The sequence below is a fragment of the Carex rostrata genome, chromosome 24 (genome assembly GCF_964058835.1).
Source record: "Carex rostrata chromosome 24, lpCarRost1.2, whole genome shotgun sequence".
Classification (NCBI taxonomy): Eukaryota; Viridiplantae; Streptophyta; class Magnoliopsida; order Poales; family Cyperaceae; genus Carex; species Carex rostrata.
The window spans coordinates 8,011,363-8,034,804 of record NC_135941.1 but is presented as its reverse complement, the minus strand read 5'-3'; the positions used below and the strand labels follow the sequence as shown (position 1 = coordinate 8,034,804).

The window sequence follows — 23,442 nt, the reverse complement described above, 5'->3', positions numbered from 1 at the left end:
TTGAAATGACTCCCATGATTTTTTTTTCACTGCCGGTTACATAGCATACTTACCATTTTATGTATGACATATGACTGCAATTTCCGCAAACATTTTAAATCAAATTTGTATGATTTAATATAATTACTTCAGCGTAACATGCAAGGACGGATTTACTATATAATAATGAGGTAAATTTATCATTATTTTTTTTTTCAAACTTCTAAAAATCTTTATTGCAATCATTTTAAGTAAAAAAAAAATGGGATCGACTAACAGTACCCCCATATCAGTCCCCTAAACGTCCCCCGCACTAAAAGACAAACAACTTTCGACAGGGGACCACTAACTGACTCCAACATCTGATATGGGGGTATTTATACTCTGAGTTAATAGTCAAAACGTATAGTATTCATACCTACGAATGTATAGTATTCATACTTATTATCAGAACAATTCGTCGTATGTAAACACAAGTTGGAGGGGACCAGTAACGACCAGGGGGCCATTGACGTCTTGTGGCAGCCTAGATTGGGGACCGCAACCGTCTGAAAGCAACATTTGCCAAGATTGGGGACCACTACAGCGAATCTATATATTATTCATATCTAACTAAAGAAGTATTCATATTTAAACAAATGAAGTATTCATACTGACGATTATGAAGTATTCATACATGTTTGAAATAATTCATACAATTCAAAATTCAAAGTTAGACCCTTCTTCTTGAACACCTCTTCTAAGAAATATTCATATCTAACTAATTAAGTATTCATACATGTTTGAAATAATTTATACAATTCAAAGTCAGACCCTTCTTTCTTGAACACCTCTTCTAAGAAATATTCATATCTAATAACATGAATGCATATCTAACAAACGAAGTATTCATATCTAACAAATGAAGTATTCATACATGTTCGAAATAATTTATACAATTCAACATTCAAATGTCAGATTCATCTCTCTCACCCCACCTCTTCCAAAAAGTATTCACATCTAACATGAAGTATGCATATCTAACAAATGAAGTATTCATATCTAACTAATAAAATATTCATATGTTCCATTGTAACAACTTTCGCTGGGCTAGCATGGACCCCCTCCAATGGTGCACCATGCTCTCCTCGTCGAATCTTGATGGTGCACCACTCTCTCCTCGCCGGATCTCAACGGTGCACCACGCCGAGAAAGAGAAGAGGCTGTGAAGGCCGTGAAGAGCGCGATTTTTTTTTTGTTGATCGGAAGAGAAAGAGGGGTCAAAACAGTTAGAAAGACTAACTAGAATGGAAGAAATAGTTACCATAAGTAGTTAATGGACAGGGGGACTGTTAGGAGACTAGAATGAGGGGGATGAAATCATTACTAAAAAAAAATTACAATGTAATTTAAACAAAAATTACTTATTTGTACACCACATTTATAAAATTAATAACTGAAATAAAAATTATAATTTACAATCTACAAAATATGTATTGTGATTTTCATTTAAGGCTTTTTTTTTTTTTGTCTCCGCTCCTGATTATTTGATACATTAGAGGTAGAACTAGAAACAGAGACATAATTGAAAAAGAAAATGAAGCAAAGATCATGAATAGAAGCCAATCAAATAGACTGAAGCGGAAATAAATCTGCTGCGATCCGAATTTCAGGAACAGTAATTTTAAAATACCTGCTTTTTCAAGTCCAATCATTTAATTTTTTTTCTATGTACGTATTTCTAAATAACTAGTTTTCTGTGCAAACATCTCGAAACAAATTAACAGTTGAATTTGAAAAAATACCTGATTTTTCAAGTCCAATCATTTAATTTTTAGACTATTGTTCACATGTAAGGATCGCAGTAGATCCGAATCTGACTGAAGTAGAGTCAGATTCGGATCCGACTAAAAGTCTTTCAAGAAAAAATGTTAACTATATGAAAATTTTATATTAAAAAAAAATAAAAGTCAATTGACTACTATTCATTATATATATCTCCCCCTTCAAAATGAGATGTAGTCCTGTACACATATATGCTTGATAATTTTGACAGTCCGGCTGAAAATTGTTCAAAAAAAAGTTGAATTAATTTGTGGATATGGTGTGCCTTATTTTAATATGATCAAATGCAAATTTGGTCCAACTGAAAATTTATATTCGCCCATATATAAGTAAGTTAAATATTTAAATTTTTTCAATGCATGATTTTTAAATTAGATCAAATTTAAATGGAGGACATATATATTTGAATTAAGGTATGTTGAAGCATTTATAATAGCTAGCCTTTACTCTCACAATAATGTAAATGTAATGGTTAGAGCAATATTGCACAGCTAATCGTTAAATAAATAATAATAATAAAAAAAAAAAATCGATACAAGGCATGACATGTACTGCACAAGACCAAATACGTACCTTAATTATAATACACAGTGGGCTCCTACCAAAAAACTAATAGTTTAAGAGTAAAAACTAAAAAGTAAACCAAAAAACTAAAACTAAAAAGTACATCAGAATTTAAAGAGTTTGATAGACATTACAAAGACATAATACAAAAGTTGAAATTAGAAAGTTCATAGTTCAACATGGCAAAAAATTAATATACAATCTATTCTACATATTACAAATTAAATGTTAAATTAGAAAGTTCATACTTTGACAAAACAAAATTAAACTGTACAATAGAGAGCATCTACTGTTGGCCTATCTTGTATATTTGGAAGAAGGGATAACCACTATATTAAAGCATACTATCCTTTTGTGACAATATTTTGTGTATACAAAATGGATGCTAGTGGTTTTGCCGTAGGGTACTTGGATTTTGCCAAAACAAAATAATTATAATTAATATCTACAACTAACAAAATATGCGGAACTTCTTGCACATCTATTACTTTAGAGTATATTTGATTGCAAAATAAGAATATAGCTAGAATAGTGTACCGTCATGTAAACTGGAACAAATAAATCAAGGTATGAATTGATTTAAAATCTTAGATTATATTAACATATTCTTCCAATTAATAAAATATAAAACAATTAATATACTCCTCATATTATTTAATGCTGTGATCTTTATTTTTCTTAGCCTTAAATTAAATGTATCGTATTGGATAGTTTGTTTAGAGGTTATTAAGAAACCTAGAAACCTTCAATTAATAGAACAATTAATAGAGAAATCTTTAATTAATAAAAACCTTCAATTTAATTTAGAATTCAACAACATGAAGTATAATTAACATAGAAAACTTAATTTCGGCAGACATCTAAATTCATCATATATCCTTGTATTTAATAAATGTTTCTCTCTAACTTAAAATCAAATTAAAAACTGTTACAGTTTTCATCACACCTATTATTTAAAGGGATCGACTAACTATCTCCCAGTCAATTTCCTCCATTCATCCCCCAGTCAATAACTACTTGTGGGGACCATTAATTAACTGAACTTCATTAATTACTTGGGGACCACCTAATATTTAATAGATTTTATAACTAACGCGTGCAAATATGGATACCTATGTGCACAAGTGTTAATATATAATATATCAAGTATTTCGAAAAAAAAACTGGACACACCACACACACATCTTTTACACGTTTTTAGAGTTGGGTTTTTTTTTCTCCGTTTAATTTCATCAATATTTATGACAATCTGTGAGAAAATTTATAAATCTAAAACCATGGACGTCTTCTATGTAATTTTCTCTTTCAAATGAGATCCATGATGACATACTTTCGGGTTGTCCGTTGTGTAAGTATTCATACCTCGTCATACAAATATTCATCGTTGTCGTGTAAGTATTCATATCTTGTTGAGCAAGTATTCATGCCTCGCAATGTATTACCTGTGCGGACTGCTAATTAAGTGGGGGATCACTAACTACTTAGGTAACAACCTAATATTTGATAGATTTTACAACTATCATGTGTAAATATGGATGCATATGCGCGCAGGTGTTAATATATAATATATCAAGTATGAATACTTGCGCGACGGACAACTCAAAAGTACTTCACCATAGATCTCATTTGAAAGAGAAAATTACGTAAAAAACGTCCGTGACTTTAGATTCGCAAAAAAATTCACAGATTGTCAGAAATATGAGCAACATTGAAGTAAGAAAAAAAACCCCATAAAATGTGTAAAAAATGAGTATGTGATAAGAAAGATTGTTTAAAGAAATACTTGATATCTTACATATGAATACTTACTATATTAGATGTTAATATTTGCGTGTATAAGTATACATATTTATGCGCATCAGTTGTAAAGTTTTTCAAATATAAGTGGTCCCCCAGTTAATTAGCAGTCTCCCACATTATTAATGACTAATACACGTTTTATTTTGTCTTTTTGTGCTGGAAGTTGTGGTTCCCTCATATAATTAATGATTGGGGGATGGATGAGAGAAATAAACTGGGGGACAAAAATCTTTATTCTTATTTAAATCCTTATTTAAAACTTCTTATTTAAATTCAATTAAACTACAGTTTTTATCCAACCTTTGGACATTCCTTATTTAAACTCCTCTGACCCCTCTATAATCACACCCATCTCTCAATATTTTAATTGGAAAGTAAAATTAGCCATTAGACCTTGCTAAAAATTGATGAGGATACCCTTTTCAAGTCTATGCTGGCTGCCGCAGAAATTTTTCTACATTAAGGTATTCTAAGTTATGATATTTTCTTTATAAGTTGATGCATGAATTCCATCGATTAGGATATGATAATAGCTAGAGATGTAGATTCGAATCAAGTATTATTCTTAGATTGTATTCATTTAAATCATAATCTGAAAATCTATATCTTTTATGATACTATAATCTGAAATCTTGATTTTTATTCAATTGTGATGTATATTTTGTTGTGTTTAACAACTCTAAATAGCTACTGTATAAACTAACTAATAGTTATTGTTAGTATTTTAATTATATTTTGAATCCACTTTCTTTATTGGAATGATATAAATAAATAATTTTGATCTCTGTACATGATGGTATTTAATATATATATATATAGAGTACGGCTAACGTGCTTCCGGTAGCATATGAGCCGAAATGCTTCCGGTGGAAATTTGAAATTTCAAAATCCAAAAAGTCGATCTGAACCGTTCATCTCCTTCTCCATATTAATATCTGCTTGGAGACCAAATTTTACATTTTTCTGAAATTTTTTACTATTTATTAAGCCACTTTGAAAATCGCTGATCCAACGGTAGATTCTAATTTTTACTGTTTGGTAAGCCACCGTTGGATCAGCAATTTTCAAAGTGGCTTAATAAAGAGTAAAAAATTTCAGAAAAATGTAAAATTTGGTCTCCAAGCAGATATTAATATGGAGAAGGAGATGAACGGTTCAGATCGACTTTTTGAATTTTGAAATTTCAAATTTCCACCGGAAGCATTTCGGCTCATATGCTACCGGAAGCACGTTAGCCGTACTCATATATATATATATATATATATATCTTATTAAAAATACTAACTCTTATCTCGTAGAGTTGATATGTTCAATTATATTACTATATATTTAATTGGATATTCTTTTTATTATATCTAGTCAAAATTATAGGTTATAAAAATGATAAAGGTAACAGAAGCAAAATCATTGATCTTATTTATTTTAATCCTTTCATCCTCGTTATAAGTTATAATACTAAAACAGAGGTTAGATATCAAATTATTTTAATCGAATATAAAATTGTCAGAGTTTTTAATAAAGAGAATATATAACATCTAATATATGAGATTTGACCGAAATAGTCAAATCAAAATCACTGACAATTCGCCTTGAGAGTAAACTATGGTACATGACGTATAACATTTAGGTTATTAGGAAACAAAGTTTAATTCAAACATCGTTAATTAAAAAATATATTTATGTTTTAGATTCGAAGTTTAAAGATTTAAACAACATAAGAGACAATAAAGGATTCACTTCAACATCAAACATAAGAGACAATCAAGGATTCACTTCGACATCAGGTGCGGGTTTTCTAAACTTTGTCAAATAATTACTTATCATTTTGTTTGCATTTATTTTTATATAGTAGAATTATGTATGTTAAATTCGAACAACCGTTTGAATTTGTTAGTGAATATTAGAATAAGATTATTTGCTTGATCAACAAACTTATAGGATGTGTTGTGTTGAGTTAATATACGTGATGTGAAAAGATAAGTGAACAGGGGTCGATATGTTCGCATATCGGGATGTGCACATTGGATTCGGTGTTCGACTAGATCCCTCGTTAACGTGACTGTAGGTGAAAGTGATCTTGTTACGGGTCAAGACCTAAAGTAGGGTGGACTCCCCGTCTAGTGAGACAGCCTCCTACTGTTGGTTGGACTTCCCAGTGGGTTGGTGGCCTTTCAATGTTAGTTGGATTTCCCATTGGATTGACATATAGGTGAAAACTGGAACTAAATCCCGCACTGAGAGGATATTCGAATCTCTCACCCGTTCCACTTTTATGTGGGTTCCAGGTAATGAAGATGAAGGTATTGAGCAAGATTGTGAGTGAGCTAAAGCGAAAAGATCATGATAAAATAATATGCCATATGTTGATTTAATTTTTATTTTTAATAATTGATATATTGAACGGGCATGGAAGTGGTCGTTTCACTAGCCGTGTCTGTCATGATCGTTTGTATAACCTTTTTGCTTATGAAATAAATGTGGCTTTTATTATATAGTCATTGATAATGTATGTGATGTAAATACGTCTTACATAGAAATACGTGACGGATTATCTGGAGGTGTGACAAATAGCCAAATTAAGAATAGCTGTAGTTTGTTTTATTAGAATAGCAAAATCTAAAAAATCCTTAGAAATAGCCTAATCTAATAAGACAAAAAAATTTGAATTCACTATTTTAGCTATTCTAACACAACCAAACACCAAATAGACTATTCTGAATGGCCTAACCCTAAAAATAGCCTATTCTCAATCCAACCAAACATACCCATATGATATACATTGCTATTCCAAATAGCCCCTATTCTAGAATAGCTTATATTCCTAACACATCCAAACATACCCTACATTAAAGTATTGAAAATACAATACAGATGCTCAGCAAAAATAAAACATCAATGCATATCATACAATAAAATTTTGTACCTAAGCTAACGCCATCCACGACCTACATATATACTCTCTTAAATTATCAATATTGTTTCCTATCACCAAGTTGTGTCTTATTTTTATTGAATTTTCTTAACCAGTTTCTCCCAGATCAAAAGGTTAGATCACACTTACATTGCTACTAATTTTTGCGAACTTGTATAAGTACCACAACTGAATAAATTCCATTGTTTCCAACCAAGTCAAAATGTACATAGAGCTAAAATTTAAGCTAAGACTTAATGATTCATATGGACTAAAAGAAACTTATTTTCAGCAAGAGAGCCATTATCACCCGATAAAATGTGGCCACTTTACATCCGTTAAAACTGTGGCCACTTTTTATATAGCTAGAATTGCAATTTTAGCTATATAAAAAGTTTGTATAACATGTGTATGTATGCCAAGCATTATATGTTAGTGTAATAATCTAGAAGTCAATTATAAGATAATTGTATCATATATATTTTGTTCATGAATTGGATGATTGATAAAGATATCATTTTGTTCCTTGAGTATTATCGCATTTATGAATCATTTCGAGTTAAGGACTTGAAATTGTAGAACTCCATAATATAGATGATAAATACTCTTGATAATCTCTAACCGTGGTAATTAGCAGGAACACTAATTGACCGTAAAAAAGTTAGTATGTAGATTAAATGATGGTTAAGTTTTACAGACCATAGATAAAGAGATGTCATTTTAATCACATAGATACATGTTACAGAACATGGTATTTGACAGACCCTAAATAAAACGTTAAATGAAATTGTGTTCGTGTCATTAATGTTTTCATTCAGTGTTAAGTTCTAAAGAATGAGGTATTTGTCTTTCCTACATAAGAAGTGTGTATTCGTGAGTGTTGTCTAATGCTATCCGTAAAAAGTAGCTATAACTGTGACATTTCAGTATACATGACTTGTGCGGATGGGAGATGTTCACCAAGACTACTATTGTCTCTCGTATTACCATACGAGTGATAGTATCACTAGGCCTCTTGATGAAGTAAGGTTATCAGCGCGCTGTATGATTACTAGAGTTAATCATATTTGATAATCTGCTTAAGATCGGAAAAAGATTAAGTTTGCAAGGATGACACACACCTATCTTAAAACTGATATGATACTATGAGACAAAAGAATTAACACGAGTAAATAGTTTACTAGGTCATGATATTGTACTGTACAAGATAATTGGTGTAATTGGATGGTCATAAAGCATCATGTCAGGTGCTGCTTATGATTTGTAGAAGTTAAAACAATTTTAATTCTATTTACCAACATAACACAGATCCTATCGGGTCACACCGAAAAGAAAAATAATCAGATAATCTTATGATTAATTATAAATTGTTATAATTAATAATAAGAAGTTTATAATTAATTATAAATAATATAATTAATATAAATGTCATAAATATGACAAGCTTAAACATATTAAACTAATAAGAGTGTACGACACGTTGTGTAAAAGTTACCGCAACAACAGTCGCAAGAAATATAATTGTTCAGAACAATTATATAGATATTAAATGGATTATAAATATTAATTATGAATTAATATTTTTAGCTTAAACCCCATTTGAATTTGGGTCTAAATATTAAATTTAGAATTTAATTCAAAAGCTCAAAGTAAAAGTCCAAAATCAACCAATTGGATTATGGGCTTATGGCCCAAGGGGTATTTTGGTAAAATCACATATAAACCGACCTTCTAGGGGTATTTTGGTAAATACCAAAACCGACCCTAATGCCTATATAAAGGCATGAAGGGTGAGAGAGAAAATCATTCCAATTCGAGTCTGATAATCAGAACCCGATCGATTTGAAAGTCAGTTCTCTCTTTCGTGTTTTTCTTCTCAAATAGTGATTCGGTTAGAAAAGAAAGGTATACGTAATCCACGTATATTCTTGCGAGTTGTGAATAGTGTTTTTGCGAAAGTTGTGGTTTTTCTGTTTTTGCGCATTATCGTGAATTAGTTTTTCCGAGATTTGTGAATAGTATTTTGACTCCTTCCATAAATAATGTTTTTGCGAATACCGCGGATTTAGTATTTATGACAAAAGAATGTTCCTGGTGAATAACCTATAGAGGCATTAGACGTCTGGTGCTCCGAGGCGAGTCGGACTTCACTTCCAATTCGAATTGGGAACAAGGTACAAATGTTGTCTTAATTTATTTAAATGTTAAATAAATTTAGTTTTAGAAATCAATTAGGGAGCAGATTCTCGGCTTAAGATAGAAGTGAAATTTTTGTTTTACGATCTTTCTGCACCTAGAGACTAAACTGAGAACGAAGCGCAGATTCCCAAACAGAGTCTGATGCGGGATTCCCAACAAGGGTATATGAATTATCCTACATTATAACTGTGGCCACTTTACATCTGTCCATGCACACCATTAGTGTCTTAAGTGGGAGATTGTTAGTTTGTAATAATCTAGAAGTCAATAATACGACAATTTATCATAAAGCTTTGTTCATGAATTGAATGTTTATTTATATATCATTTTGTTGCCTTGAGTATTATTGAATTTATGGATCATTTCGAGTTCATGACTGAAATTGTGAAACTCCATAATATAGATAATATATACTCTTAAAAGGTCACTGACCAAGGTAATTAGCAGAAACACTAATTACCGCGATAAGGTTAGTATGTGGATTAAAAGATGGTTAAGTTTTACAAACCACCTGACACGAGATGTCATTTTAATCACATAGATACATGTTCTAGGAACATGGTATTTGACAGACCCCGAATGAAACATTAAATAGAATTGTGTTCGTGTCATTTATGTTTTCATTCAGTGTCAGGTTCTACAGTATGAGGTATTTATCGTTCCCACTGAGAAATATGTATGTGTGATTGTTATCTACCGCTGTCCGTAAAAAGCAGTCATAACGGTAGCTTTTCCATATGTATAGCTTAGTTGAGGAAGTGATAGTTTACCAAGAATACTATTTGTCCCTCGTATCTCTATACGAGCTATAGCATCACTGGGCCCCTTGGTAGAGTTAGATTATCTGCTAGCGGTATTATTACAAGAGTAATTATATTTGATAATCTGCTCAAGATCAAGAAAAGATTCAGTTAGCAAGGATGACACACATCTACCTTGAAACTGATCTGATAGCTATGAGACAGAAGAACAGACACAAGTAAATTGTTTACTGGATCGTGATATTGTACAGTACATCATCATCTGTGTAATTGGATGGTCATGATGTGTTGCCAGATGCCGCTCATGATTATAGAAGTTAAAACAGTTTTAACTCTATTTACCAACATAACACAGATCCTATTGGGTCACACCATATAGGAGTTAATCGGAGAATCTTATTGTGATTGATTATAAATTGGTTATGATCAATAGTAAGATGGTTATAATTAATTATACGTGTTATAATTAAATTATAAATGTTATGTAAAAATAATAAGCAAAAACATTGGTTAATTTATAAACGTGTGTGACACGTTGTATAAAAGTTAACCGGTTAATTTATAAATGTGCAGGACACATTGTATAAATTACCGAAACAACAACCGCAAGAAAAATATATATAATTGTTCAGAATAATTATACGAATATTATTTGTATTCGGGCCGAGGGCATTCGGGTCTTTTCAGATTCGTCCTTATCCGCAGGACATGTCATTGATCCTATCCAGATGACACGTCATCGATCTTATCCACATGACATGTCATCCTTATCCATTCAATGGCATATCTTGTAAATAGGCCGAACTTGGAGGGCATTTTGGTCTTTTGACAATCGACCCTAAATCCTATAAATAGAGGTGGAGGGGTAGAGAGAAAAATCGCTAATTCACTCATACCGTTTCGTGTCGAAACGGATCGGTATTTTCTCTCTTTCTCGGTTTCTCTCCCAAATAGTGTTTCGGTTGAGAAAAGAAAGTTATACGTAGTTGACGTATAATCTTGCGGGTTGTTGTGAAGTATATTTACGGGATCGATGAATAGTGTTTTACCGAATTTCGCGGTATGTTAGTTTTGCATATTGATGAAACTGAGCAACCGAAAATTCGTGTTTACGGGTTTTCGTCTTTTCCCCGTGAATAGTGTTTTTGCAGAATTCCGCGGTTTACGGTATTTCTGGCAAAAGAAATAAACCGCTCTCCGGGTTTTCGGCCTCCTCCAGTTCCTCGAGTGCTCCCTCGACCGGACCATTGTTGGTTAGTTGCCATATTGTCAATTAAATTCATTGCCTCGGTAGCCTCTCGATCCATGAGAGCTCCACCTGCAACTGCATCAACAGAAGTACGAGTGGTATCAGTTAAACCAGAATAAAAAGACTGAACAAGTAACCATTCGGGAATACCATGATGTGGACAAGAGTATTGCAATTCCCTAAACCTTTCCCAGGCCTCATTCAGTGGTTCATCAAACCTTTGTCTGAAACTGGTCAGTTGGGTCCTAATCTCGGCAGTTCTTTTATGGGGGAAAAATCTGGTCAAAAACAGTTTGGACAGTTCCCTCCAAGTAGTAATTGAATCCCTTGGTAGTGACCCTAACCATTTCTTGGCTTTATCCCTAAGAGTGAAAGGAAATAAAGCAAGCCTAATGTAATCAGCTGTTGCGCCATTAATTTTAATGGTGGCACAACACTCAAGAAAAGTTTGAACATGGGCATGTGGATCCTCATGATCCATGCCATGGAATGTGTTTTGCTGGACGATGTTGACAACGCCCGGATTGAAGTTGGGGTGGTTGCCAGCAATCCTTGGCAGTCGGATTGCTCCTCTAACATCTTCAGCTCTCGGGACATTGAACTCTCGCAATGTCCTGGGAGCATAGTCTGCTCCTTCATCATCAGAGAACTGGTCCTGGACGGGAGGGTCCTGGATGGGTGGATCCTGAACTGGTGGATCAGTGATGGGTGGATTAACTCCGCCGTTATTCATTGTGTCCTGTTCTAGGTCTGTCTGGCCTCTGTTGTCGGCTGGTACGGGCCGTATGAATTTCCTACGGGCCGTACGAAGAGGTGACAGATGCGGTGGTGCTGGAACAAATGAGTTGGAAGTCTCCCCTTTGCTTCTGAGTTGATAGTGGTTCTTGGGCAGTGACCCTTCCAGTATGTTCCTACAAAGATAGAAAAAGAAAAATTAAAATTTAAATCTAGAATCAAGCAAAAATAAGAAAAAGTCTAGAATTTTCTTTGCCTTCCCCGGCAACGGCGCCAAAAACTTGTTCGCACAGAATATATGCTACAAAGTTTCAGTATAGCAAGCTATACCTTTTAAACCTTTGTTACACTCTGTCAAATCAGATAGCAAGTGCACTATCCTATCGATGAGTATGCTCAGGTATCGATCCACAGGGACGGAAGAAAATAACCGGACTTATCCTAAAATTACTTAAAATTCTAGAAGTGAGAGAAATTGATTTGGTTCAGTTCTAACAATTCTAATGATTTATGACAAGTTTAAAAAGCAATAAAAAGAATTAAAGTTGTTTTCAATTAATAAAAAGGCGTTTCCAGGGTTCAGATTTCATTTCTGTTCAGCCCCGAGGCATACGGCCCGTATGGCTTCCCATACGGCCCGTAGGGGACCCCGAGTTAATGCTGCAGCTACTGTTTTCTGTGTTGATACTAATGTTTAGGGTTTCTATCGACCAGATCTAGATACCTAACCTCAACTTTCGCATTTTGGCCTAGTACCCGATTACCGGACTCAAATACTTCCCTCTTAGATGCGTTAAACCTCAACTTTCGCATTTTGGCCTAATTTATCTAAGTTACTTGTTGGTTTACTAAAAGTATCCAAGAACTTTCGCCTCAAGGAAAGTTTCACCTTTCGGGTACTCCTTGGTTTAACCCTACTTCATATACTTTATTCGGTTGGATTAAATGTCATAGACTTGGCTCCTAACACTTAGATGTGCGCATTCATCTAACGGGATGACTAATCGATTCAAGCAAGCACAAATAAAGCAATCAAAATATTACTCAACAAAGTAAAAACAAGCATTCAACACAAAATCCAAGTAGCATGCAAACAAAACCAAACTAGAAACTACATCTTAGCCCTAGAAACAAAGTAAATTAGCTACTCATGTTCGTAAGATAACACAAATAACAGAAAATAAAAGAGTTCATGACAAAACAGTGGAAAATCTGAAGATCCGTTGCAAACTCGCGTTTTTCACTTCTCTTCTCCTTCTCCTCTCTTGTCTTTTGCTCCCAGAAAAGTTGTCCAAGTTCCAGTGGTGAATCTCCCCTTTTTTTGGTGAGGAAATATCTCATTTAATGCCCTGGATCGCGTGTGCAGAGGCTTCCTTTTCGGCCTCCTTGATTTCAGCTGATTTCAGATCCTGCTGGATTCCGCGGTATGTCAGTTTTGCATATTGATGAAACTGAGCAACCGAAAATTCGTGTTTACGGGTTTTCGTCTTTTCCCCGTGAATAGTGTTTTTGTAGAATTCCGCGGTTTACGGTATTTCTGGCAAAAGAAATAAACCGCTCTCCGGTTAGTCCTGGTGGATAACCGATAGAGGTATCACACATGTGATACTCCGAGTCGATTCCTTCCCTGGTGAGGCTCTACTCGCTCGGTCTGCATTCCAACTGTGATTTGGAAACAATGTATAAATATGCTATATTAATCTATTTAATTGGTAAGTAGATTAAAGTTTTAGAAATCAATCATGGAGTAGATCTGTAAAAAGGATTAAATTGGGTTTTGATGCCAAAGGAATACTGAAGGTGGACCGCCTTGGAAAGTTTCCTGACATACCCCGTTTAATCTTGAGCTTAAGTTTGCTGTAGAAATTTTTGTTTTACGGTCATTCCGCAGCCTAAGCCTAAACGGGTTTTGGTTACAGCATCGAAAAACCCAACAGTGGTATCAGAGCACAAGGCTCTCCTGCTGATTGATTTTCTAAAAGTTATAACTTATGCAAATTAGGTGCATATACCGCATATCAGTTTAATTCTTACATTTGCAGCTTACGTCCAAAACCGATTAGAAATGAGATTTTCTTGGATCGGTTCTACCGACTAAGAAAGTTAAATTAGATTTAAGCTTTCTTTATGCTTTCTTATGAAATGTAAACTTTTACATTTCTTGGATCGGTTTTCCGACCGAGAAAGATAAAATAGGATTTTATGCTTTCTTTATGTTTTCGTTTTCAAAACTTTCAACTGCATTTGATATCTAAGAATGTGATGAAGCAATAAAGTACCCAAGTAAGAACTGTTAATCTCCACCCGTAAACGACAAGGTTAATGACAAGAAAAGTCTCGACTTTTCGTCTAACCCTCGTTTACGTGTCCTGATAGCTGGCCCAAAGGGGACTTTGTCACGTTACCAAATTACTCTATGCTTTTGAAATGACAAAATTGAGTGTAAGTTTTTCGCCCTTTCGAAAACCTTCGGATAAGTAAAGTTCATCGAAGAATGTGATGAAGCAATAAAGTACCTGAGTAAGAGCTGTCATTTCCACACAATAAAGAGATGGTTCTGTCTAGGAAAGATTGAGTCTAGCGGTCCTTGTGACCCCGATCTTTCCTGGGAGCCCCTTTCACGTGTCCTAATGGTTGGCCCAAAAGGAACCTTGTCACGTTACCAAATTGCTTTATGGACCGAAAAGAATATCTGATTTTAAAACATATAAATTGTTTATGTGCTTTAAATGGTATAAATAAGAACTGAGCATAGCTGCAAAATAAATAATTGGTAACTGATAGATTATATACCCGACTTGGTCCCGTATATAAGTAAATTAGATTTACAGCTTATAGTAAATTAGATTTACTACTTTGAAATGAAAAATGGGTAAAACTAGATTTACCGTCTTTTCAAGGAACCGTGAAAGAAAATTTTCTTGGAAGAAATATACGAATGTGGGATCACATTTGACATTGTTTTCATTGAAAAAAAATTTCTTTCCACGACTACTTGTTGAAGCATATGAAAGAGGTTTTGTAAGAAAATGGAAATGCGATCATATTTACTATTCTTTCTGTCGACTTCATTTCCACAACTGCTTAGTGAAGCATATAAAAGATGTCTTTGAGAAAGATAGGAATTGGATCACAATCGGTATTTTTCTGACAAGTAACTTTCACGTGTCCGTAACGCTGACCAAGGTCAACATTACGAATTGAAAGAAATATACGTAACTCGGTCACATATATAGGTCAACCGATGCGGTCGCAGCATGCCGGGCACTGGTGAACCTTCTAGAAGATAACCCGACTGAGGAAATGAAGGTGGTGGCAATCTGTGCACTTCAGAACCTTGTGATGTACAGCCGGTCAAATAAAAGAGCAGTTGCTGAGTCAGGTGGAGTTCAGGTCGTGTTGGACCTCATCAACTCGAGCAATCCTGATACATCTGTACAAGCTGCCATGTTTGTTAAACTCTTATTCAATAACCATACCATCCAGGAGTACGCTTCCAGTGAGACTGTCAGGGCTATAACTGGTAAGTCTTTTCCCTCTTATATTGTTTAATAAAAGAACACTCAAGTACATTAGGCATAGACAACCGTCTTATTTTTCTAGTTCTGGATTGTATATATTTTTGTACATAATTAGAGTTCGATTAAATTTTAGCACAAAAATTTGCAGTTAACTCTACAGAAAGGAGATGAAATATGGATGTCAATAACAAATACTTCTCTAGAACTATCCATTTTGATATCCAGTGATATGAACTTTTGTTGTACAGCTGCCATAGAAAAAGATATATGGGCCGCAGGGAGTGCAAATGAAGAGTATTTGAAGGCACTGAATGCATTGCTCAGCAACTTCCCTAGGTTGAGGGTTACCGAGCCAGCAACCCTATGCATTCCCCACTTGGTCACCTCCCTGAAAACAGGTTCAGAGGCAACCCAAGAGGCAGCACTCGATTCCCTTTACCTTCTTAGGCAAGCTTGGTCAGCATGCCCAACTGAAGTATTCAAGGCCCAGTCGGTTGCCGCATCCGAGGCAATCCCTCTTCTCCAGTACTTGATACAGTCAGGCCCACCTCGCTTCCAGGAGAAGGCCGAGCTGCTCTTGCAGTGTTTGCCTGGAACTCTTACTATTACTATAAAACGAGGGAACAATCTCAGGCAGTCAGTTGGAAACCCTAGCGCGTTTTGTAAGATCACTCTTGGGAACTACCCACCTAGACAAACCAAGGTAAGAGGAAGATTTCAAAAATTGAAATTATTTTGTGTTCCCTGTTATTGCACCTTTTGTTGTTGGGTTCCTCACAATTGTGAGGTGCGTCAGTACAGTTTGTGCTTCTCATTAGAAGGGAAATTTCTTCCATTTCTTCATTGTCCAGGGCCTTGTCTTTCTTTCTTGAATTAATGTAGAGTCTTGTGTCAAAGTGTCGTTTTTCTTTCCCTTTTAAATAAAGGAGTTGTTGGATGGATCCTTGTTGAAATTTTTACTTTTATGTACTTCTGTTATTAATATAAATTTTTTCTTTGCCAGATTGTATCCACTGGACCAGCACCTGAATGGGATGAAGCCTTTGCATGGGCCTTTGACAGCCCTCCTAAAGGACAGAAGCTTCATATATCATGCAAGAACAAGAGCAAAATGGGAAAGGTATATAAATATGTATTGCAACATCATTTCATTAGTTCTGTTTATGTGCCATAATTTTTGAGAGAAAGTGGCATTTTTAGGGCTATGGACCTGTATGATTAGTTACTTACTGGCCACTATATGCTTTGCCTAAAATGGCAATCTTAATAAAATTCTGAATCTATTTAGCTGGTTTTATTCCCCTGAATATTTAATCTGACTTGTTTCTATCAAATGGAAATACGATTGCAGAGCTCCTTTGGTAAAGTCACAATTCAGATTGATCGTGTTGTAATGCTCGGTTCAGTTGCTGGGGAGTATACACTGCTACCTGAGAGCAAAAGTGGGCCCAACCGAAATCTGGAAATTGAGTTCCAGTGGTCAAACAAGTAAACATTTACAAACATTGAGTACCAATCGAGGCATGTAATATTGTAATTTATATAAAAAGGGTTTGGAATTGCTGTCCTGTTGTAGTTTTGCTTTAATCTTACCCGGCTAGATGTTCTTGTCCATTTGTGTAAATTGTGTGAGATAAACAGGCTCTTGTCGGCTATTGGCTGTTTGTAATGAATCATTCTTTATTTTTTTTCCCTTCTTTTCTTCCATTTTAGAAATTTGTTCATACATTTACAATATCATAAGAACTGATATAAATATATAATGGTAAAAGAAATTTGTTCATACATTTACAATATAAGAACTGATATAACGGTAGCAGAAGTTCATATCAGTTTTGAGTTTTAGGGTCTCATTTTGCAGTCAATCCAGCTCTTTAGAATCTAGTGTTAATATTGTTAGCAACTTTATTCAAAGTCTATTCGAAGAGATTGAGAGAGTGAACCAAACTGAACTGAGAATAGAAAGAACTAGTGTAAAAAACAGAGGACAGTCCGAGTAGAAATGTGGAGAAACATCCCTCTACAGCCAAAGGGTCAAAGACGGTTCTTCTTTTTAGAAACAAAAAAAAAAAAAAAAAAAATTCAAAGGAGTTAAAAAAAACTCGTAAGAGAATTCAAAATAAAAAGAAAAAGATATATAGCTTGTGTCCTGGGTGGCAGGAGTATGTCGGCTTCCACTCCTTGCAATTTTTTTTACAACAGTATATGAATACATGATGTCCTTGTTGGTTTCGTATTCATAAAATGCATCCGTTAATTATGTATGATTAAATAAAGCAAAATAATTTCGGCCAATTTTGATCAATGACGAGGTTTTAGATGCTCTTAACTTTTTCTGTTCTTTGTTTTTTAGCATACTTTTATTTTTAAAATTACAATAACTTAAAATTTAAATATTAAAATAAAATCGTCACAAATAGGGCTGAACAAAAAGTTCGTAGTTCGTGATTCGATTTGAGTTCGATTCGAAATTTTTTTGCAATTAATTCGATTTGAAATTAGTTTGTTCTGAAACAAATCAAAAGAGTTCGGTTCAAATCTTATTCAAATCAAACTCAAACTGGATATAATTTGTTCAAAATTGATTCATGAACTATTTAGGTTCGAATCTCAAATAATGCAACTAATGGATTCAACCATCAATATTTAATAATGCATGAACCAAACTTATATCAGAGTTCAAAATGAGGAGGGTTCAAATGCCTCCATTTTTTGTGCCTCCATCATGCCTCCATTTTTTAAAACTTTGATAACTCAAAATTTAAATCTTAAAATTCAAAATAAAACCGTTGGATATGAACTATATCATTTTATCTATGCACATGTAAAAAATTATGGCATTTCAACTTTGTTTTGATTGTCATCTTGAGCTTTAAAAATGTATAGAAATGTAGATAATTTCTAGACGTTGATTTTTCAACTTATTGATTCATATAAAAGCAAAATCAAAATGTGATAATTTTTTATGGGCACATAGAGAAAATAAAATAGATTACATCTAACGGTTTTATTTTGACATTTAAGTTTTTAAAAATGGAGGCATGATGGAGGCACAAAAAATGGAGGCATTTGAACCCTTCTCGTTCAAAATTATTAATATAATGGTAACTTATAATAGAAACAACTAATGGATTCAACCATCAATCTTTAACAATGCATGAACCAAACTTATATCAAAGTTCAAAATTATTAATATAATGGTAACTTATAATAGAAAAATATTTCAGCAGCGTAACAAATTGATAAACTGAAATTGTATCTATTGAAACCTAGGGTTTGTTATGTAAATTAAGCCAAGTTTTGTTGAAATTAGGTTTAATTAGGTTAGAAATGTCCAAAAGTTCAAGTTACTGCCCTAGTTATGTTTGTTTTACAGGTAATCAAGTGTTTGGAGCTTAACGAAGCAAAACGGGTGAGTTAGCATGAAGATTGGAGCAACTGCCAACATCCATTGCGGCCCGCAACCAAACAAGTCAGAGTTTTCATTTCTGCACCTTTATTGCGGCCCGCAGGACCTTTATTGCGGCCCGCAATGACCTCTCCAGATTTTTCTGCGCAGTCTGTTAACTGCCTCCATTCATTGCGGCCCGCAATGAATGTATTGCGGCCCGCAATGAATGTATTGCGGCCCGCAATAAGGCGGTTCAGAGCCCGAATTTGCTATTTTTAGTTAGTTATTTCTAGGTTTTACAAGGGGTTATAAAAGGGGATATGTAGAACATATTAAGGAGGGTTTTTTTTTAGGCAGAATTTTTGATTTTAAAACAAGGAAAAGCAAAGGAAAAGCAAGAAGAGAGAAGAAGGAAGAAGAGATCATTGATCAATCGGTTTTATTATTTTCTTTCCTTTGGAACTCTTTTATTCTTTTGATTTGATTTGTATCTTAGCCATGACTGGCTAAGGGCTTTTCTAGGGTTGATTAGGGTTGTACTTGAAACTTTTGTTATGATTTAGTTGGTTTTATTTTATATATTCTTGTTCTTTGTTATGATATATTCTTTATTTTAATTGATTGTGAAGACTTAATCGAAATTGCATGAAACCCTAGGATTTGGTATTTACAATTGAGAAATTGAATATTAGGTCCAGACCATAAGGAATAGGGTATTTGATAGGTTAAGTACCGAGAGGTGATGCTTGTCTTATACGGGCTTTACCTAATAGTTTAGAAAATTGTGCCAAGTACCGAGAGGTGAAAGATAGTTTTCTAGATCAATTGGGACAGTAAGAACTTAATGACTTTAGATTAGAGTAGCCAAGTACTGAGAGCTGACGTTTATTCTAATTTAAAGATGGTATTAATATAGAAATATCACTTTGTACCTACAACACCAAACTGTGCCTTCATAAACATAAGAACATAAATTTATAAACCAATTAGTCGTGACATTAGTGGATATGAACCCTAAGAAACCCTAATTTCTCATACTTGTTAAAAATTCAGATTTTGCTTTAAGACTTTAGTTTAATTCATTTTAATCAAAACCAAACCAACCTTTGAACAAACAAAAACCTTTTTATTTTCTTTTACTAAATTAAATTGTTAGGTTAGATTTGATATTCCAACTTGTCCCTGTGGAGACGATCCCTAAGTACTACTCGACAATGTTGTACACTTGCAACCGAATTGAGCGTAAATTATGATTTATTACTTGTATTGTAATAATTCAATCACAAATTAATAATGGAATAAGTTCTATTTGACTAGGTCCATGACGTGATTTTAATCAATCCAACAGCGTAAAAGGTAAGAAAATCTTGAGCTGGCTAATAATTTATTAGTGTAAATTTGTAAAATGTAAAAGGAAACGTGTGAATTTTGTTCCGTGCGAAAAAGAACTAATGCATAAACTTCCGATATAACTAGGGCTGTCAAAATAATTTGTAGCTCGTAATTCGATTGACTTCGATTAGAAAAATTTGTAGTTCACAATTAATTCGATTCAAAATTAGTTTTGTTCTAAAACAAATCAAACTAGTTCGGTTCAAAAGTTATTCAAACTCCAACTCAAATTAGGGTAAGTTCGATTTGATTCGATTTGTTTGTAGTCCTAGTCACATATGATATATGTTATTTTTTAATATGCACAAATAAAAAAATATGTTATTTCAATTATTTTAATAGTATCAAGAGTTTGTACTGATGTTAATAAATTCTAAAAGCTATTTTTTAAAATTATTAATTCATATAAAATTAAAGTAGAATAATAATAATAATTTTTTATTTGTATATAAAAAATAAAAAATATCACATTTTACAATTTAATTTTAATATATAAGTTATACAATTTTTGTTATTAAAAAGATTTAAAAGTATGAACAAGACAAAAATATTTGAATTGTTCTCTGGATAAGTAGAAATAATTTATATATTTCAATTTATGAAGTAACCTTATGTCAAACAATTAATCGAATCTCTCCTCCAGTCCAGACTCCAGTACTCATTTACTGGAGAGCTTATGAAGTCGCAGTTACGGTGTGTTTTAATTATTAATGCGGTAGCTGAATAATTCTGAATCTGTTATGAATAAAATGTTAATGTGGATGTCCATAACTCCCAACATTCATTCTCCACTATTCCCACTACTCCATGCACTACAATTGGAATTGATGGCCACTACTATTGGAATTTATTTCTCCATTTATTTAGATGAAATTTTTCATTTACAATTTGTAGCCTATAAATAGAGACTTTGTAATCTTGTATTGTACACACATGAGAAATGTATGAATAAAAAGATTATCATCTTTTCCTCTCTATCTTGTTTATTCTTCTTATGATTGTTTATATTTATTTTATAACACGTTATCAGCACGAGAGCTCTACTAGTTGAAGATTCGAGGTAATTTTAATAACTTTTATTTCAATTTCATTTATATAAATAATACTTCCTAGTAATTGCTAAATCAAATAAGTTATCAATTTATTTATATTTATTTTGAGATGTTTAGTATGATTCATATAATTTTATATGAAGTGCATTTTTTTTATTTAATCTTTCCGAAGAAGATTTAAAAGAAAAATCTTCTTGAAGAAGATTTATATGATGTACAAATATTGTATAGTGGTTCATATTTTTTTTTGCTTTAATAATTGAATCTTCTTGAAGAAGATTTCAAAAGATATTAAGAAGATCTTCTTGAAGAAGATATAAAGAAAAATTATATGATGCGCAAATTTAACATGATGTTCATATATTTTTTTTTCAATAATTTAATCTTCTTGAAGAAGTTAAAGATATTCTAAGTTGAATTATTATCTCTTTATGGTTTAAGAGATTATAACGAGTTGTTGGACAAAATAATTCAATTGGTTCTGCTTCATTTCCTGAAGTAAATGTAGCAATATATAATAATAAATTTGAAAAAAAAAAAAACTTGTGGACGTGGACAAGAATGAGTTTATTATCATGGTGATTATTACAAAAACACATATTTCCACCTGAAGTGGAAAGATAATAAAGAAAATTTAAATAATGTGCAAAAATTAATGTGATGTTCATATTTTTTTTAATAATTTAATCTTCGTGAAGAAGATTTATGTGGCTCACAAAAATTAATATGAGAATATTTCAATATATCTTATTGAAGAAGATTTCAATAAGATTTATATGATGTGGAATTTTTTTGATGTACTCTTTCCGAAAAAGATTCAAGAAATATTTCGAGTTTATACATTATCTTTTACATTATATTATGTTAATGAAATGGCCCGAAGCCATATGAATATAAATTATATTAATGAAATTTGCCTGAAGCTATTTTATCAATTTTATCAATTGACATGAAGTTCAATTATAATAAATTATTGAAGCCACATGTCTTGTTCTGGTTGATCAAAATAATAATTACACATGAAGTGAAAAATAATATGATGGACAAACTATTAGATATGGACGTGATAATGAAGAAAAAACGCATCATTCCACTAGAAGTGGAAAAATAAATGAACAAAAAGAATTACCACTAGAAGTGGAGAAATAATTAGAAAGTGAAGAGAATGACAAATAAGAAAATTCATGCTATTATTAGTCATGTACCTGTCGTACGCCAATGTACATGTAGTACGTCAAAACATTATATTGAACTATTATGGACAAACTCAATTTAGTCAAATGATTTGACATTATTTGAATGATGAAAAAGAGATATATAAAATAGGTGACATTTATGAAAAATTGAGCCCTCACTGTTTGAAAAAAAAAATAGTATATCAAACTTATACAAAATTATTTGAAAAGATATGATTTACTTTCATAAATCATTTAATTTTCTATTAATACAATGTCCTAAAAGAAGCTTGTTCGTTTCTATTCATACAATGCCTTAAAAAAGCTTATCTATTTCATTAGAGGTATTACAATATAAGGTGAAATTTTAATTTTTATCTTTTATGTTGTTATGGAAAATTATAAGATAAAAAATGAATAGTTGTTCATTCTTTATTTTGAAAAATGAATTAATACTTATTTATTATTTATATTGATTGTAGTGCATAAAAAAATGTAAATGTAAGATAAAATTTGCTTATTTATGTTTAATTTTTTTAAATACTACTTATTTATTCTTTTTATTATTGATTATTGTTGAAATGGTGTTTATTTATTTTTATATAAAAAAAAATTGATTGAAAGTTCCAGAAGAGTTATTTTGTTGTTACATGGAGGAATGCAAATTTATATTGATGATGATGTATTATATTCTTGTAAGTCTCAAATAAATTTGTTAAGTTTTAAGAATATCCGCCGAAATGGATATCATATTGAGACAACTAATGAAAAAATATTGAATATATGAAAAACAATGCATATTGAAAATAAATTGCATATGTTTTTTCTCTGACTTGTACTACACATATATTAGTGCAATTGAAACACATGTTATTGTAAACCAAAAGTT

General features: G+C 32.6%; 1 protein-coding gene and 1 non-coding gene across 2 annotated transcripts; both read left to right on the top strand.

The window, feature by feature from the left end:
* The first annotated feature begins 11,433 nt into the window (after window positions 1-11,433).
* On the top strand, window positions 11,434-11,540 carry LOC144576018 (small nucleolar RNA R71). Its single transcript, XR_013518583.1, has one exon. It is a non-coding gene; the product is annotated as a small nucleolar RNA R71 (small nucleolar RNA).
* Window positions 11,541-15,263: 3,723 nt separating this feature from the next.
* On the top strand, window positions 15,264-17,234 carry LOC144575648 (protein CELLULOSE SYNTHASE INTERACTIVE 1-like). The gene is made up of 4 exons (XM_078325858.1): window positions 15,264-15,545; window positions 15,792-16,246; window positions 16,547-16,663; window positions 16,895-17,234. Exons 1-4 carry the CDS (start codon window positions 15,326-15,328, stop codon window positions 17,033-17,035), a joined length of 933 nt encoding a protein of 310 aa, XP_078181984.1. The 5' UTR covers window positions 15,264-15,325; the 3' UTR covers window positions 17,036-17,234.
* The last annotated feature ends 6,208 nt before the right edge of the window (window positions 17,235-23,442 follow it).